General features: G+C 43.7%; 1 protein-coding gene across 35 annotated transcripts in view; it reads right to left on the reverse strand.

The window, feature by feature from the left end:
• The window catches only part of CLASP2 (cytoplasmic linker associated protein 2), a 229,824-nt gene that overhangs the window by 34,116 nt on the left and 177,523 nt on the right, over nucleotides 1–18,185 (reverse strand). For 14 of the 35 annotated variants that reach the window (XM_038766976.1, XM_038766999.1, XM_038766984.1 and 11 more), the window contains 5 exons: nucleotides 16,804–16,827; nucleotides 13,969–14,213; nucleotides 11,203–11,266; nucleotides 8,344–8,346; nucleotides 2,229–2,392 (listed from right to left, as the gene is read on the reverse strand). In XM_038766976.1, the coding sequence (XP_038622904.1) occupies nucleotides 2,229–2,392; nucleotides 8,344–8,346; nucleotides 11,203–11,266; nucleotides 13,969–14,213; nucleotides 16,804–16,827 (500 nt within the window). The remainder of the gene's footprint in view (nucleotides 1–2,228; nucleotides 2,393–8,343; nucleotides 8,347–11,202; nucleotides 11,267–13,968; nucleotides 14,214–16,803; nucleotides 16,828–18,185) is intronic. The other 21 variants (XM_038767129.1, XM_038767065.1, XM_038767076.1 and 18 more) reach the window with 3 other exon arrangements.

Consider the following 18,185-nt stretch of genomic DNA (forward strand, 5'->3'; position numbering starts at 1 on the left):
AGTTTGCCCTGAGATTTGGTGAGCATTCGTGGGCTCGGAAGAGGACGATGGAATCAATCAATATCAATCAATCGCATTTATTGAGCGCTTACTATGTGCAGAGCACTGTACTAAGCGCTTGGGAAGTACAAATTGGCAACACATAGAGACAGTCCCTACCCAACAGTGGGCTCACAGTCTAAAAGGGGGAGACAGAGAACAGAATCAAACATACCAACAAAATAAAATAAATAGGATAGAAATGTACAAGTAAAATAAATAAATAAATAAATAGAGTAATAAATATGTACAACCATATATACATATATACAGGTGCTGTGGGGAAGGGAAGGAGGTAAGATGGGAGGATGGAGAGGGGGACGAGGGGGATAGAGGATACAAATACTCAGAGCTCTTGGGAAGAAAGGTGTGATTTGGGGGAAATATTTGAATTAGATATGGAAAAAAAAAATGAGGAATGCCTAAAAATGATTAGCTGATACGCTTCCTTATTAGGGTGCTAGACCACTGTTGCCCACAACATATCAATCAAACAAAACAGCATGGAAAGAACCTGGGATTCAGAGGACCTGGGTTCTAATGTCGGTTCTGCCGCTTGACCACTGTGTGATCTTGGGCAAGTCACTTAACTCCTCTGTGCCTCAGCCTCCTCAACTGCAAAATGGAGCTTCCATACCCATTTCCCCCCCTAGTCTTATTACTGAACTGCATTTGTTGAGTGCATACTATGTGTCAAGCGCTATTCTAAATGCTAGGGTAGATACAAATTAACCACCTGGGACACAGTCTCCATCCCACATGGGCTCACGGTCTAAGTAGGGGGAAGAACAGGTAGTTGATTCCCATTTTACACTATTATTGCACTTACTCTGTGAAAAGCAGTGTACTTAGCTCCGGAGCAGATACAAGATCACCAGGTTAAAGAGTATTCTCCACTTAAGACTGAGCCCCACGGAGGACAGGGACTATGCCTGGCCTGATTACTTGCCTCTCTTCCGGCGCTTAATACAGTGCTCGGCACACAATATGCACTTAGCACATAACCCAAATCTGGTTACTGTTATAATTTCAAACAGATGTTTGAAATTTCAAACTCTTTGGATCTGACCCCCAGGGATGGGGGGGAGGGGCAATCAATCAATCAATCAATCGTATTTATTGAGCGCTTACTGTGTGCAGAGCAAGGGCAAAAGGGCAAAAGGAAGGAGGAGTCGTGGAATTGGGAGTGGGCAACGATTGAGTCTGATATTATCTGGAATCTGTCCTTTCAGGGATTCTCCTGACCAAGGGAAAGGTTCGCGGTGGCTGCTTCTGTACAGCTGTGAAAAGCTTTGGTGGGTGCCAGCACAAGATTTCGTTGTCCAAATGAAAAGGACGGGGGGTTAGGAGGGAGCAGGAAGCTCTGTGCCCCTAGGCACCCTCGGCTGGCTCAGAGGAAAAAAAAAAATGAGCACGCTTTTTAAATAAAGATATTGACACAAATTTAAAGACTAGGCATTATTATTATTATTGCTATTATTAATGAAAATTTATTAAGTACGTACTATGTGCCAAACACTGGACTAAGCACTGGGAGAGACTGAAGATAATCAGGTCAGACGGTCTCTGTCCCACATGGGGGCTCACACAAAAGCATGTATACATTCATTTTTAGACTTTTAGCCCACTTTTTAGACTGTGAGCCCACTATTGGGTAGGGACTGTCTCTATATGTTGCCAACTTGTACTTCCCAAGCGCTTAGTACAGTGCTCTGCACACAGTAAGCGCTCAATAAATACGACTGATGATGATGATGATGATTTGTACTTGAGCAGTTATTGTATGCAAAGCACTGTATTAAATGCTTGGGAGAGTACAATATAACAATGAACTGACACATTCCCTGCCCAGAACGAGCCCACTGTGATATTGTACAAGCGCTTAGTACGGGTTCTCTGCACCTAGTAAGCGCTCAATAAATAGCACAGATTGAGTGATTGACTGTGGGTAGGGAACGTGTCTACCAACTGTGTTATACGCTACTCTCCAAACGCTTAGTATAGTGCTCTACATACAGTAAGGGTTAATCATGATGGACTGATTGATTTGAGAAAATTCTACTAATAATAAACAGAATAACTTTTGTCCACAGTTAGATTTGGGGGGGGGGGGGGGGCAGTGCTCATTTTGTCCCGCATACTCTGTTGTCCCCTATAATAAGCACGCGTCATATCGACGAAAAGGTTACCTTGTAATATCGAGGGCTTTCTGAACTTTGGCCTGCACAGATCCAAGCAAATCGGCCCCCATTTTCTTCAGCAGCTGCGTCAGCAATACGAACAGCCAATCTTGTAGATCATCTTTATGCACTTGGATAAAGTCCACCAGAGTTTCTAAAAACATACTGAATACCTAAAAATGGGAGAAACAGAGGAAAAGAGGAAGGGGGGTCGGGTTGGAGCGGGGGAGGGAGGGGAGAGGAAGAGGAGGAAACATTGACTTCTGTGCTCAACTTAAAAACGGAAGAAGAAAGGAAATAAAGGAATCAGAGAGGGAGACTGAGGCAGTGACTGGCAGCCAAGCAGGAAAGCGATCGGTCTGGCTTTGCGTTGGATTCTGTGATACAAGAGTACATCTGAAATGTTATCCAACGTCTGCGGAGTTCGACAATTAGCTATTCCATGCAGTCTCACTGCGTAAAGAAATGCTTGCTGAGATGGCTGGCATACCTAACTTTTCAAAGGAAGCAATTGCTTAGCTTTCAACTAGGCTTCCGACCCTACTCGCTTGAATTCCCCTCCGTGTGACAATTTATGGGATGGAGCAAAAGTGCTTTGATTCCTTGGGGATTAGGGGCCAATCGATAAATCGGGGGTATTTTTCCTCTACCTTCTATGGTGAAACTGTAGACGCCTTCGAGAGATTATTTTAAGGTCTATTTGCACCGCCAGATGGAAGTTTCTGGAGTGCGAGGATAGCAAATGCCTATTATACTGTAGAATACAGTCTCTAGACTGTAAATGTGTTAAGGGCTGTGAACCTTTTGGCTTATTCTGATGTACTTGACTCTCCCAAGCACATAGTAAGTGCTCAGTAAATACCAATGATTGATACTGAATGCTCCTAAGTGCTCAGTACTATACAGTCCCTCTGGACTGCAAGCTCTCTGGGGGCAGGGAATGCATCTCCTTATTGTTTTATTATACTCTACCAAGTGCTTAGTACAGTGAACTGTACCCAGTAAGCTCTCAAATATTACTGACTGACCATAAGTGCTCAATAAATATCACTGACTGAGGAAACACCGCAGGGAAGATACGTCTCGCCAATTCTCTAGATCCAATAAATGTAATTCTCTCCCAAGGCACGCTTACATTTTGTCGAACAGAATGCTCTTAAGGAATTAGGAAATGATCTTTTCACAGCCCACGCCTGAGGTAATGTTGCAGAATGACAGGCACGGAGGTGAAGAAGATCAGCGCTCATGTGATTATGATGACGATGACATTTATTAAGCGCTTACTATGTGCAAAGCACTGCTCTTAAGTGCTGATTTAGAGCAATAATCAGAGGATGCTCGAGACTACCTTTAATGGACAGTTTAGCACCAGAGTTATAACCGTGGCCAAAGAAGACAGGGCAAAGGTGGACAGAGAACCAACCTCAAAACGTGCTCTACCGACACTAGTGAATGAGACTTGCCCCTCTAGACTGTAAGCTCGCTGTGGGTAGGGAATGTGTCTGTTGGTTGCTGTGCGGTACTCGCCCAAGCGCTCAGTACAGTGCTTTGCACACAGTAAGTGCTCAATAAATATGACTGAGTGTGCACATGACGGGTAATCATGTTTTAATAATAATGATGGCATTTATTAAGCGCTTACTATGTGCAAAGCACTGTTCTAAGCGCTGGGGAGGTTACAAGGCGATCACGTTGTCCCACGGGGGACTCAGTCTTAATCCCCATTTTACAGATGAGATAACTCCCCCTTTTAGACCGTGAGCCCACTGTTGGGTAGGGACTGTCTCTATATGTTGCCAACTTGTACTTCCCAAGCGCTTAGTACAGTGCTCTGCACACAGTAAGCGCTCAATAAATACGATTGATTGATTCTCCCAAGTAATAATAATCGATATATTTGTTAGGTATTTAGTGATGATGATAACTGAGGCCCAGAGAAGTAAGCGACTTGCCCAAAGTCACACAGCTTACAGAGGTTTTAGCCTCTATAAGCATCTGGAAATGACAGGACTGAGGCTCAACCACCATTTAATGGGAGATTCCATCATCCCCGGAGGGCAAGTTTTACTTCAGGATTACTTATTGCTAGTAATGTCTGTCTGTCACCCTCTAGACCTGTAAAATCCTTGTGGGGCAGGGAACATGCCTACCAACTCTGTTGTACTGTGCTCTCCCAGACACTTATTACAATGTTCTGCACAAAGTAAGCGCTCAATAAATACCACTGATGGATTGACTGTCAGTTCCTCAGGAGCAAATCCCCCGACTCTTTAGGAAAACTGAAGGTATTGTATTTATGCCTCTCGTGGGGCAGGTCTGCTTCTCTCCAAAAGTTTCAGGCGGACCCAGATTTCTATTCTGCTGATTGCTGAACATGCCCCTTCAATTAAAAAAACCCTAATTTAGTTTCACTTTGATTGTCCAAGTGGTCATCTGATGACAAAGGCAAACTACCTCATTGTACTATATAAACAAATGAGGCTTTTTTTTTTTAACATTGACAAGACTCAACAAAAGGCTTGATATTTGCTCTGGGAGAACTAAGTGGCAGATCAACAAATAAAGGGAAACATCTAATGATACACCCAAACTGCACCTCCTTCTTGGGGTGGGGGGGGCTAAATACTTTATAGATCGAAAACACAATATGGTTAGATTTCATTTTAGACTTGGTTCCCGTAAAATGGGCCCACAACCTTTTTCTTTTCAACCTCCTCAGTGGTCTGGGTCTTCAGCTTTCCCATTTGGATACTGTGGAGAATTAGTTTTCCCGACTAGCATGGAAGAAACTTCAACCTCCCCTTCTAGACTGTGAGCCCGCTGTTGGGTAGGGACCGTCTCTATATGCTGCCAACTTGTACTTCCCAGGCGCTCAGTACAGTGCTCCGCACACAGTAAGTGCTCAATAAATACGATTGAATGAATGAATGAACCTCTGTTTCTCCAGGGGTTTTCTGGGCCTGAACACGAAGTTTGTACTCTCAGCTCTTGACTTACTGGAGAAGGGGGCATGGTATGTATGTAAAATCCAACCAATCACCCTCCTTTTCTACCCATAAGAGTTGGTAAAGAATATCCCTCTTACAAGTACTATCAAGTTTTTACATGTATCCTGGGTTTTCCCTCAGAATACATTAGTGGGAGATGGGAACTCAGCTCAAATGGGCTATATGAGTTCACTAACATAAAAGTAGAAGTTGCTTATAATTTAGGGCACACATTATGAGTCAGCTGGCATTCTCTTAGGACACCCTTTTTTTAACATTTGTTAAGCGCTTACTATGTGCAAAGCACTGTTCTAAGCGCTGGGGAGGGGAAACAAGGTAATGAGGTTGTCCCCCATTTTACAGATGAGGGAACTGAGGCTCAGAGAAGTTAAGTGACTTACCCAAGGTCACACAGCAGACATGTGGCAGAGCCGGGATTCGAACCTATGATCTCTGACTCCAAAGCCCGGGCTCTTTCCACTGAGTCACGCTGCTTCTCCCGTTCTAAGTGCTGGGGGGGATATAAGGTGGGCTCACAGTCACTCCCCATTTTACAGATGAGGGAACTGCGGCACAGAGAAGTGAAGTGGCTTGCCCAAAGTCACACAGCTGCCAAGTGGCATCACCGGGATTTGAATCCATGACCGCTGACTCCCAAGCCCGTGCTCTTTCCACTGAGCCATGCTGGGAGGCAGTGACGACTCAATCAGTGGGTCATAAAGTCACTTGACTTCTCTGAGCCTCAGTGACCTCATCTGGAAAATGGGGAATTAGACTGTGAGCCCCACATGGGACAACCTGATCACCTTGTATCCCCCCCCCAGCGCTTAGAACAGTGCTTTGCACATAGTAAGCGCTTAACAAATGCCATCATATTTCTAGACTGCGATCCCACTGTTGGGTAGGGATCGTCTCTATATGTTGCCAACTTGTACTTCCCAAGCACTTAGGAACAGTGCTTTGCACATAGTAAGCGCTTAACAAATGCCATCATATTTCTAGACTGTGAGCCCACTGTTGGGTAGGGACCGTCTCTATATGTTGCCAACTTGTACTTCCCAAGCACTTAGGAACAGTGCTTTGCACATAGTAAGCGCTTAACAAATGCCATCATATTTCTAGACTGTGAGCCCACTGTTGGGTAGGGACCGTCTCTATATGTTGCCAGCTTGTACTTCCCAAGCGCTTAGTACAGTGCTCTGCACACAGTAAGCGCTTAACAAATGCCATCATATTTCTAGACTGTGAGCCCACTGTTGGGTAGGGACCGTCTCTATATGTTGCCAACTTGTACTTCCCAAGCGGTTAGTACAGTGCTCTGCACACAGTAAGCGCTCAATAAATACGATTGAATGAATGAACAAAGAGTTTCTTAGGGCCTGGAATCAATGCAAATAATGCTTGAAATGAGAAATTTCCAGGAAATTACATCCCAACAGATGCTTCTATCAGCCGTCTCTTCGCATGTTAAAATGAAGGCTAGCTCACTATCTTCTACACACATTTATGTAAACGGGTACACTTTTTTCCTTAAATATCCAAAGGGCTTCTCAATACGTGTGAGGACATTGGGCACACTAAAAACAAAGCCTGCCTTCTATTTCCCCATTACAGAAGATTAAATTGCATTAAACTTAATTGCTGGATTCCCCTGCCTCCCTTTCAATTTAAAAAAGTTCAAGTTTTACATGCTAATGTAACCTTAAGGTTGAAATTTTTACTGCATAAGCTAAGTAAATTCAACGCTGTGGCTCACTGAGAACAAATGGAACACTAAGTGGTGCGTAGAAGGATGGCCACGTAAGGAGCTGATGGACAATTATTTCAAGAACCACTTGGCTGGGATTTCTAAGGGGGAAAAATTTAATTTTACCATTTGCTGACTTAAAATTCCGACTAAAATCTTTACGACCAGAGTTCGATACTAAGGAACTACTAACAGAGAAGCAGCGTGGCTCAGTGGGAAGAGCAAGGGCTTGCGAGTCAGAGGTCATGGGTTCGAATCCTGGCTCCGCCACACATCTGCTCTGTGACCTTGGGCAAGTCACTTCACTTCTCTAGCCTCAGTTACCTCATCTGTAAAATGGGGATTAAGACTGTGAGCCCCATGTGTGACAACCTTGATTACCTTGTATCCCCCCAGCGCTTAGAACAGTGCTTTGCACATAGTAAGCGCTTAACAAATGCTATTATTATTATTATTATTATTATTATTATTATTATCATTATTATTATTAACAAAGGGCAATTTCAATTGAGGCTGTTTTTCCCTCACACCAATTCCTTCTCTGTTTCCCTGAGCATCTAATGGTGTTTATTAAATGTTCACTATGTGCCAGGCATTGTTCTAAGCACTGGGGTACGTATGAGGTACTCAGATCAGACACTATCCCTGTCCTACTTGGGGTTCACCATCTCAAACCCCATTTTACAGATGAGGTAACAGGCACAGAGAGGTAAAGTGACTTGCCCAAGGTCACACAGCAGAAGAGGGATGGACCTGGGACTAGAATCCAGGTCCTTCTGACTTATTTTTATCAATTGTAGTTATTGAGCGCTTACCGTGTGTAGAGCACTGTACTAAGCGCTTGGGAAGTACAAGTTGGCAACAGATAGAGACAGTCCCTACCCAAGTGGGCTCGCAGTCTAAAACGGGGAGACAGAGAACAAAACCAAACGTACTAATAAAATAAAATAAATAGAATAGATATGTACAAGTAAAATAACTTCTAGGCCTGGGCTCTATCCACTGACCCGTGCTGCTTCTTGCCACTTCCCCTCAATACCGTGAGCTCCTTAAGGCCTACGCTCATGTCGGAAACAGTGTCATTGCTTAATGCATTTTAAACCATCAATAAACATTTTTATTGACTGATTTCCTTCTATGACATGTTAGGTGTACCAGCCATCGAATATAGAAAAGTACGTAACCAAAGTAGGTGAGTTAGTTAGTAGATTTAAAAGCACATCTCCAAAACAGAACCACATAGTTTGCGAAATTGGATATAGCATTTTATGAGCTGCGAAAGGTCTGACACTGCATGAACTCTTTGGGAGAGAAAAAAAATAGAGAAAAAGGATTAATTTCACAGTCATGCAAGAAGGTTAAGTTTCCAACAAATATTGAACCAACTTACTCTCTACAGAGAGTTCCAACACAGGGGACAGCATGCAAAAGGAAAAAAAAAGAAGAAAAAAAAAAAGAAAAAAGAAGAAACACACAAATTAGTCGCCATCAATGTAACTTTCCTAAAGGGAAGAAAAAAAAACACTTAGAAAACAAAAGACAAATATGATTTTCCAAATTTTTACAATAAGCTTAAAATAGTTTTTGCTATCAGGGTTCCATGAACGGCACGGGAGGAAAGTATGTAACTTTCCTGTTTTCTCCCCTTAGTAACAAAAGCTTCAAAAACATCCAACTCCCTGATCCCACCCTGTGGCCTTGATTCCTGGAAAAAGCCCAATCCTAGCCTTTTTTTCCTCAATCGGGTTCGTATTTAGTAACAAATGCTCCAGGACACAAGAAACTACTTTTAAGAACACAATGTCTTTATATTTTTAAACACTGGTAGGCACGTTCCCTGCCCACAGTGAGCCTACAGTCTAGAGGGAGAGGCAGACAATATTATAACTGAATAAATTACAAATTACGTACACGAGGGCTGTGGGGTTGAGGGAAGGGAGAAACTCAAGTGCCAAGGGCGACGCAGAAAGGAGGGAGAGACAAGGAAAATGGGGAAGGCCTCGAAGGCCATGTGCTATTTACTAAGGTTTAGAAGGTAAGGAAAGTGATCGCCTGTCGAAAATGAAGAAGGGGGGGTTTTCCAGGCCCAAGGCAGGTCGTGGGCGAGGGGTCGGCAGAGTGGTAGACCAGCTTGAGATAGGCTGAGAAGGTTGGCACTAGAGGAGCAAACTTCGCGGGCTGGGCTGTAGTAGGAGAGTAGTGAGGAGAGGTAGGAGGGGGCACGGGGATTGAGGGTTTTATAAACTACGGTAAAGGGTTTCTGTTTGACGAGGAAGTGGACAATCAACCTACTGGAGGGTTCTGAGCAGTGGGGAAACAGACTGAACTGCTCTGCAGAAAAATGACCCCGGCATCCGAGTGCAGTATGGACTGGAGTGGGGAGCGACAGGAGGCGGGGAAGGTCAGTGAGGAGGCTGATGCAGTCAACAAGGCGGATAGGTGCTAAGGTGTTGGATTAACGGGGATAGCAGGATGGAGCGGAAAGGGAGGACTTTGGCGAAGTGGTGAAGGTTGAACTGACAGGATCTGGTATTGGGTTGAATGAGGTCTATGAAACCATAAAGCAGTTGGGCCCATCCTTCCAATAAGGACAGGCACCACCAGACTTGGCGTTCAAATGGGAAACTAACTCCTCAGGCTAAGATAAGTGCAAGGGGAAGTGAAACGGGACATGAGGAAGATGTGGGAAAAAGAAATGAAACAATAAACAAGACTCGGGTGGCAGGGCGGAGGAATTTCACTCCCAGGTTAGCTTCCATCAAGCCCTAAAGGAGAGTCCTAAACCTCTTCTCCTTCCTTGAGAGCTTGGATAGGTGGGAGTTGGGGCCGCCCCTGTCCCAATCCTCAATTTTACTTACCCACCCCATCTCAACGATGACTCCTTCCAAATACCCGCCTTGCTTGTACGATCTTACTTGACTCAAGACCCCAGTTCGGCATCTTGGGTTCTCATTAAACCATCAATCCTTCTAGCCCACTCACTATTCAATTAATTCTGAGTGCAATAATCATTCCAAAAATAATGACTCCAGCTCTAAGCAAAATAAACATTTCAGTCTGGGTTCCAATAAAAGGTAGTGATATAAAATACAATTTTTTATAGACCAGTCCTCTAAATCCCCAAATTCATATTGTTCTTTGGACTTCGTTCAACCAAAAAGAATCTGAAAAAAGTTTAAAACACGAATGCCATTTTATAAATTCCTATTATATTTACAGCAGGCAGTGATTCTTGGGTGTAATATTTTAACTAATTTCCTGCAAGGCATAAATGTGACTCCTGGAAGTGGTTTATACAGTAAGTCATGGAGGAAGGAGAAGAGCAAGAGAAAAAAGAAAACTACTGACAAATAACGAAATGTAAACTGAGCAGTGACGTTAGCATATTTCTATTTGTGACATTTTCCCCCATCCCATGACTTTGACCCAATCCTATATTAACAACCCACTAGGTCATTTACTTTTTGTATAATTTCCTGGAAAAAAAAAAAGGTGAGAGATTCAAAAGAGCCTAAAAAATGTTAAGAAAACCAATAAATAACTTTAGAAGACTTAGCTATAACATTGTTGAACAAAATCCAGGATTGACCAGTGAAAGGTCACACAACCAAAGTTTACTCAAGCACTTAGAGTTCTGGGCAAAATATTCCTCCCAAACTAAGAATCAAATTATACTTGACATTAAATGTACAATAAATTCAAATCATCTTCCTACAATTTATGTTAGCCTATCACACACTGGGAAAGATGATGTGTTACTTTTCTGACTTTACTCTCCAGAAATACCAAAGAAAAATAACACAAACAACAAAGATATGTGCCAGAAAGATGATTTTTGGTAAAATTTGGCAGAACTATTTTCCTTCAGAGTTAATCAGATTTTTCAACTATACCCACTTTACAGAAAAAAAAACTGCTTTCTTCATTGTATCATTAAAAAATGCAATTGTGATGCCCCTACATCTTACAAAATTGTGTCATAATTTATCACTAGCATATGTATGCCTGAAGATTTCAAGAGACAAATATTACTTTATTATCTAGTTCCACTGTCAAGTGATTTAACAAAATGACACATAGTTGATTTTACTATTACTTTAGCGAGTAAAAGAAACTCCAGTGCTTAGAACAGTGCTCCAGCGCTTAGAACAGTGCTTTGCCCAAAGTAAGTGCTTAACAAATACCATTATTATTATTTATAAAAGTATTAACAGGCTGCCATAAACGGCTTAGGAATATTAGAACATACCTTACTGTGAGGGTCAGCAAACATCCTTGTGAAAATTTCGCATAATCTTTTCAATTCGACACGACTGTTAAAGTGACAAAGGAGCTAATTAGTAAGCAACTTCTTGCTAGGACGTGGACTCATCTGAAACTGGCCATTTTTTTTTAGATCCAAAAAGCAAAAAGAAGAGTTTTAAATGCTCCTCTTCCTTAACCCAGTAAATATCAGTAACGTATCAGACTGATCCATACACAAACACAGAGTACATAAACAAATAGAAATAAACCATTTCTAACATTATAAAAATTAAAATTAGGCTTATGAAAATGTATCGCAAGATTCCCTGACAAAATTTCCACTCCAATTCCTGATATTCCCCCTTCACAAAACTGTTACTTCTCAAACTGAACAGTCTCAGTTTCTACTCTCAATTCTATGCACCCTTTTGAATACCAGATTATTTCTAAATGACCATTATGGCAAACTGTCCTCTGGAGGCCAGAAATAAAGACAGACGTGTTGGTCAAACTCAAAGTGCCCCCTCACCTCACTCTTTCTTTATTTCAGTTTAATTTTTTCTAACCGATCCTATGCTCTCTGTGCCTATGCTTTCCCTTTGAAAGAATACACACGGTTATACTTTTGTGTAGCCAATTACCGACGCCTAAGGACAAAAGCCTTTTCCGAGCCATAAAATTGTATTTCCAGTAGATAAATTTTGATGGAGGGGAAGTAGTTATAAGCCCCCTATATTGGAAAATATAGCAAATGGGATTCTTTCGGGTGTTTCTAAAGCACAGTCTCTCAGTAACCAGAAGGATGGGGAGGGGAGGAGAAGAGGAGTGATGTGCCATGTTTCCCTGCCCTCTGGTTTTGCAATATCTTTGCACCCCAAAAGCATGGCAGAGCCTGTCGTGTGGGGAATTAGGTATAGAAGTTAGGGGATCTGAGGAAAAGAGAGGCGAAAAAAGGGGATCAAAGTGAGAGGAAGGAAGAGGGGACATGAGATTGCACCTCTTATTTCTATTGCCCTCTCTCCAGTGGTGCATGTAATGAGCTACGGTGACCACCCCACACTCCCTTCTCCTCTTCGTCCCCCCAGAAAGCTCCCTTTTCTGAGACGAAATGCCACGTCCCTGTAGCTACTTTTTCCGCACCCCGAACCCTCTCACATTTCACGCACATTTCAAAGAGATGCCCTTGAGATGTGAGCCTGAATCCCTCCTGAACTTCATCTCATCCTGACCCCTCTTCTCCATCCTACCCTCCACGTGCGGATGCCGCTGCCTACAAAAGCAGGGTTTTATTTCATTTCCTCCTCAAAAATCGGAGGGGAGCCGTGGGGGAATTATGTGAGTAAGCAGGGGAAAATGTAGTTGAGAGATCCAAAGGAAGCAACTCCCAAATCTGTGGAGTGTTGGTTGGGATGTTAACCGTTTAAGGTTAGAGAAGCGGGGTGGCCTACTGCGCGGAGACCGGGTCTCAGGGACAGAAGGACTTGGGTTCTCATCCCAGCTCTGCCACTTGTCTGCTGGGTGATCTTGGGCAAGTCACTTCTCTTCGCCTCAGTTTCCTCACCTGTAAAATGGGGATTAAGGCTGTGAGCCCCACGTGGGACAGAGACTGTGTCCAACCTGATTAACTTATATCTACCTCAGTGCCAGGCACATAGTAAGCACTTAAATACCATAATAATAATAATAATGATAGCTATTATTATTTTCCTTGTTGTGAACAGGGTGCCTCCTCTTCTCGACAAGTACCACACCCTCGAAAGTGGTTGAAAATTCCTCTCTGAGCCAAATGTGTGTATAACTGCACGTGGAACTAAACAAGGTTGAGACTTGGGTGTTTAGCCCTTTAACCCTGAGTAATTCAATGAAAAGTAGTCCTGATCTAAAATAAATCAGTATCATTAGGCATGTAAAAATGTTCTTCAAAGACTCCTGTGATCCCAAGATTTAGAAGGAGCCGTGGATGAGTGTAAAAATGTTCTACAAAGATTCCCATTATCCCCAGATTTAGAAGGAGCCGTGGATTAGTGTAAAAATGTTCCACAAAGATTCCCATTATCCCAAGATTTAGAAGGAGCCGTGGATGAGTGTAAAAATGTTCTACAAAGATTCCCATTATCCCCAGATTTAGAAGGAGCCGTGGATTAGTGTGAAAATGTTCTACAAAGATTCCCATTATCCTAAGATCTAGAAGGAGTCACGGATTACGCTGAAGATTGTCCAGAGAAATCACGAAGTGGCACCCGGTACGCAAAAAGCAAACGAGGAGTCTATCGTGATGGCCTAGCATTAAAGGGAGCCTTTCTCTTCGAAAATCAGATGATAATAAGAATGATGATGATGATGGTGGTATTAGTTAAGTGCTTACTATGTGCCAAGCGCTGTTCTAAGCACTGGGGTGGATATAAAGTAATCAGGTTGTCCCACGTGGGGCTCACAGTATTAATCCCCATTTTACAGGCCCAGAGAAGTTAAGCGGCTTGCCCCAAATCACACAGCTGACCAAGTGCCCGGGGCGAGCTCCCCCTTTTAGACTGTGAGCCCACTGTTGGGTAGGGACTGTCTCTATAGGTTCCCAACCTGTACTTCCCAAGCGCTTAGTGCTCTGCACACAGTAAGCGCTCAATAAATACGACTGATTGATTGAGCTCGCGGAGATAAATTTCGTCGAGCCGCATCGGCAGTTCAATCGGCACCCACGCCGAGACGCCGAGTCGGAGCGAACCCATGAGCGGAAAACCGGGCCGTGGAGAAACGGCCTTCCTTCTCTCACCTTAATGTCCTCTGGTTTTTCAGTAAACTCTGTAGGCCCAGCAGGCCTTCTTTCCTCTCTGACCAGTTGGAGCTGGCGCAGCGATTGAGGACCTCCGCCACGTCTTCCGTCTGGCGCATGTAGGTGGGGATGCTGCCGTTGCGGGAGCTGTAGGAGCGCTCCGAACAGGCGCTGGAGGCGTCGCTGTTGGCGTCGTCGTCCGAATACATCCCGTACGACTCGTACCTTCTTCGGGCGGGCTTTTTCTGGGTTACGCAAAGAGTCTTGGGTTTGAGACGGGTTAAGGCGCGGTGAGGTGCAGTTACAGGGCAAGGGAATCGCGTTCGACAGTGGCAATTGGTTTTTCTTCTAGAAACACTAAAATATCCGTTAGTTTTAAAAGTTAGTAGATTAAGGGAAGGAAGCACGATTCCCTAACAGGGGCGGAAGGTGGCGGCGGAATGGGGAATGGAGGCACAGGAATGTAGGAGAGTGAGAGACTGAGGGGATTTTCCTTTTCCTTTCACCTGGAAGGCTACAGAAGAACTTTAGAGACGTAGCGTGGCCTAGTGGCTAGAGCACGGGCTTTGGAGTCCGAGGTCATGGGTTCAAATCCCGACTCCACCAATTGTCAGCTGTGTGACTCTGGGCAAGTCACTTAACTTCTCTGGGCCTCAGTTACCTCACCTGTAAAATGGGGGTCAAGACTGTGGGCCCCTCGTGGGACAACCTGATCACGTCATAACCTCCCCAGCGCTTAGAACAGTGCTTTGCACATAAAAAGCGCTTAATAAATACCATCATTATTATTAAGGACCTGGGTTCTAATCCTGGCTCTGTCCCTTGTCTGCTGTGGGACCTCACGCTAGTCACTTCACTGTGCCTCAGTTTTCTCACCTGTCAAATAGGGAATAAAGACTGGGAGCCCCATGTGGGACAGGGACTGTGTCCAACCTGGTAAGTCTGTATCTACCCCAGCGCTTAGTAGAGTGCCTGGCACATAGTAAGCGCGTAACAATGACCCTAAAAAAAAATGAACCGTCAATGTTCAGATAATGAAAGGAAGCAGTAGAAAGAGCTTAACTAGGAGGAGTCGACCAGCTGTACTCCTTCAGGTGGGTTGAACAAAGTTGGGGGGGGAAAAAATCCCATTTTATTCTTTGTCTTCTTCTTCCTCAGTCCTCTGCCTCCCTTCCCCATTCTTTGGTTCTCCGGCCCTGTCTACTCCAGGGCCTTTCCTATTTTAGATATCTTGTCCTTTGGCTTTTCTCCTTGCAGGTTCCCAGCCTTCAAAAGTGTGAACGACATATGATCCAGTTCTCTGTGCTTACTGCAATCAATCAATCGTATTTATTGAGCACTTACTGTGTGCACAGCACTGTACTAAACGCTCTGCTCTGCCCACAGTAAGCACTCACAAAATACCACCGATTGATTGACCGCCTTCTCTGGAGGTCAGAGTAAGCTTATACGGTGGTGGTAAACGAATCGGACTCCAACACGGCATGTGTGAAAACACTCCTGTTCTACGCCAAACGTAGTAGCCGTTTGAAGGAGGGAAGAATCGAGCTCATTATCCTGAAGTGTACTGAAGTGCTCTTGGCATCTCTCCCACTCAATATCTATTTCATACAAATTTTTTTTAAAATGTCTTTTACATTGAATATATCTTAAGGAGGATCCTTTTTGTCTAAGGTGCATGCACTGCTCAATGCATCAGGCACATCTAAAATAGTCTAGATATGCTCACTGCAGCACCAGAGAAACAGCTGCATCAATTATTCCTCCCAAATGTGGGGAAAGAAAAATAAAATAAGGAAGGGTAAGGCCCAAACACACAAACTTCTGCTTGAGCTACACTGGGGATAAGCAGTCAGATGGACAAAATCAATCGTATTTATTGAACGCTTACCTTGTGCAGAGCACTGTGCTAAGCGCTTGGGAGAGTAGAATATATGAATGGTAAGAACATAAGACATAAAACAGCTAGCTTCTTGGCTAGTAAAGTGATAAAATACCGGAATGGGCTATCATGGGATTCTGACAGTCTTGATTTTCAGAGCTCTTTATACAAACCACAGCTCTCGACCTATCATTCACCTGCCTTAAGGCAAGGGATCAGTCCAAGTAATCTAGACTCTAGACTGTGAGCCCGTTGTTGGGTAGGGACTGTCTCTATCTGTTGCCAAACTGAACTTTCCAAGCGCTTAGTACAGTGCTCTGCACACAGCAAGTCCTCAGTAAACACGATTGGATGAATGAATGAATGAATCTCTCTGGGCCCCTATGACTTCAAAAATCAAAAGTCTTCTCTGCTGCAGGGGGGGATTGTATTCCACTTTATTTCCAGATCTAATGGGGAAGAGGATCATTCTACAGGGTAAGACTAATAATACAGGATCACAACTGTATATGGTGAAGCCAATATCAAACAATTTGACCCCAGCAACAGGCCTCGACTGATAAAATTTCAAAATCTCCACTGCTTTACTCAGTAAACTTTCTGCTGAGTCACACTGCTTTAAAAGATGTTTCGATTCGAAGCCTTTGAGGAATTAAATTTCAAAACAAACTCAAGCTTGAGAGCCAAAACCATGTTATCTTCTTCTACTGTACGTCCCAAACACCCAGTACAGTGCTGTGCACACAGCAGATGCTCAACAAATATTAACGATACTGCTGTTACCCCATGATAACCTAACACGCGTTATCGTCATTGGCAACTCAAATTCAGGGCCGTGCATTCCTCTTATACTCTTCTCCACAAAGAGTTATTCTCTAATGCGACCCTGGCTGAAGCACATTTTAAAAACCGTTAAAGAATTAAAAGATGGCAGAAAACAGTGATGTCTATACCTTAGTCCGTATGTCTCCTAAGAGCTGAGAGCAGTAAATTATTAGAGAGAAAAATTGAGAATAGTGAGGACCATTTGCCAAACAAGTAAACAGAAGGTGGCACTGAAATGACTGTGAGCTGATATCCCAAGCTTAAAAATCCTTTATATAAACACAGGCTCGGCAGCATCGATAATAATCAATTCCCCTCTGGTCAAAAGGGAAACCTCCGATAAGAAATCAGAAAACGGCAACCTAGGTGGCTATAGTTGACAGGAAGGGACAACAAACCATAGCCTTGAGTCAAATTCCCTTATGGGACAATGAAAGAGACTCCTTTTCTCCTCCTAAACTCCACATGATCCCCCTTTGGGACCAATGGACAGGGAGCCAGTCACCAGCCCAGAGAGAGGCAAAACAACCCACGTATTCTTGCCCGCTGGGTCTGAAGCCCCGGAGAGATGTTCCCAACGGCGGCAGTCGGGAAGGGCCGAGGACTTTACACACTGGGAAGTAGCCAAATCAGACGATCAAGTGGGTGACTAACCTTTACTACCCCACCATCTTGAAATTGCAAAAAGACTTTGCGATTTCAGAGCTGTCTGTGCATTTTGGTGGAAAATACAATGGGCGGTAAGGCTTTGGAAGGATTCGCTAGTATCAAAATCACAGCTGGACGTTCTCCGAGAGATCTGCCGTACAGCTGTTTCTACAACATTTCACCAGTCAGGTCACCGGGCCTAGCCGAAGAAATAAAAGACGAGTCAAATAGAAGGGAGCTGACCATTTCTTTGTAAAATTAAATCTCTCAAATGACTGATTTTTTTTTTTAAAGTACTTGAAGAATTTACATGGCCAAAATGATCTGCCACCCAGAGATGGGTGAAAACAGCGATTTAGCATGAGTCTGGGTCTGGGTGAAATCCCTACAAAAAATAAGAAATTTTAAGGAACTGTGAGAACCTTCCAAATGCATAGGGTTAAAACCTGAACAATCCAACACTAAAGGGTTTCTTTCATCCAAAGATTACACCGCATCACATTGACTGAAGCGTTGACTTTCTTTGCGCACTGACTTCTTTGTATTAAATCTTCTATGGTAACTTCTGAAAACAGAAGGACCACAACAGGATGGTTTGGGGTGAGGGGGGTGTTTTCTTTAGCCATTCATCTTCCATTTGGATTGCTGAGGCAGCGGCCAAACTGCTCAGGCTGACCCTGGACTCGGCCAGATGTCCCTTCTGCCCGGGCAGAGTGAGGGGACTTGAGGGCAGGGTCCAACTTCCCCCTCAGTCCAGTGGCTGTGGAAAAAGGAAGTGTTCTCCGTACATCGGCTTTATAATGGCAGTACGGGGTCAGTCTGACCTGTGGCTCGAGCCATCTCTGGCACTTGTTAAAGTGCT

This window comes from Tachyglossus aculeatus, chromosome 2 (assembly GCF_015852505.1).
Source record: "Tachyglossus aculeatus isolate mTacAcu1 chromosome 2, mTacAcu1.pri, whole genome shotgun sequence".
NCBI classification, from domain to species: Eukaryota; Metazoa; Chordata; class Mammalia; order Monotremata; family Tachyglossidae; genus Tachyglossus; species Tachyglossus aculeatus.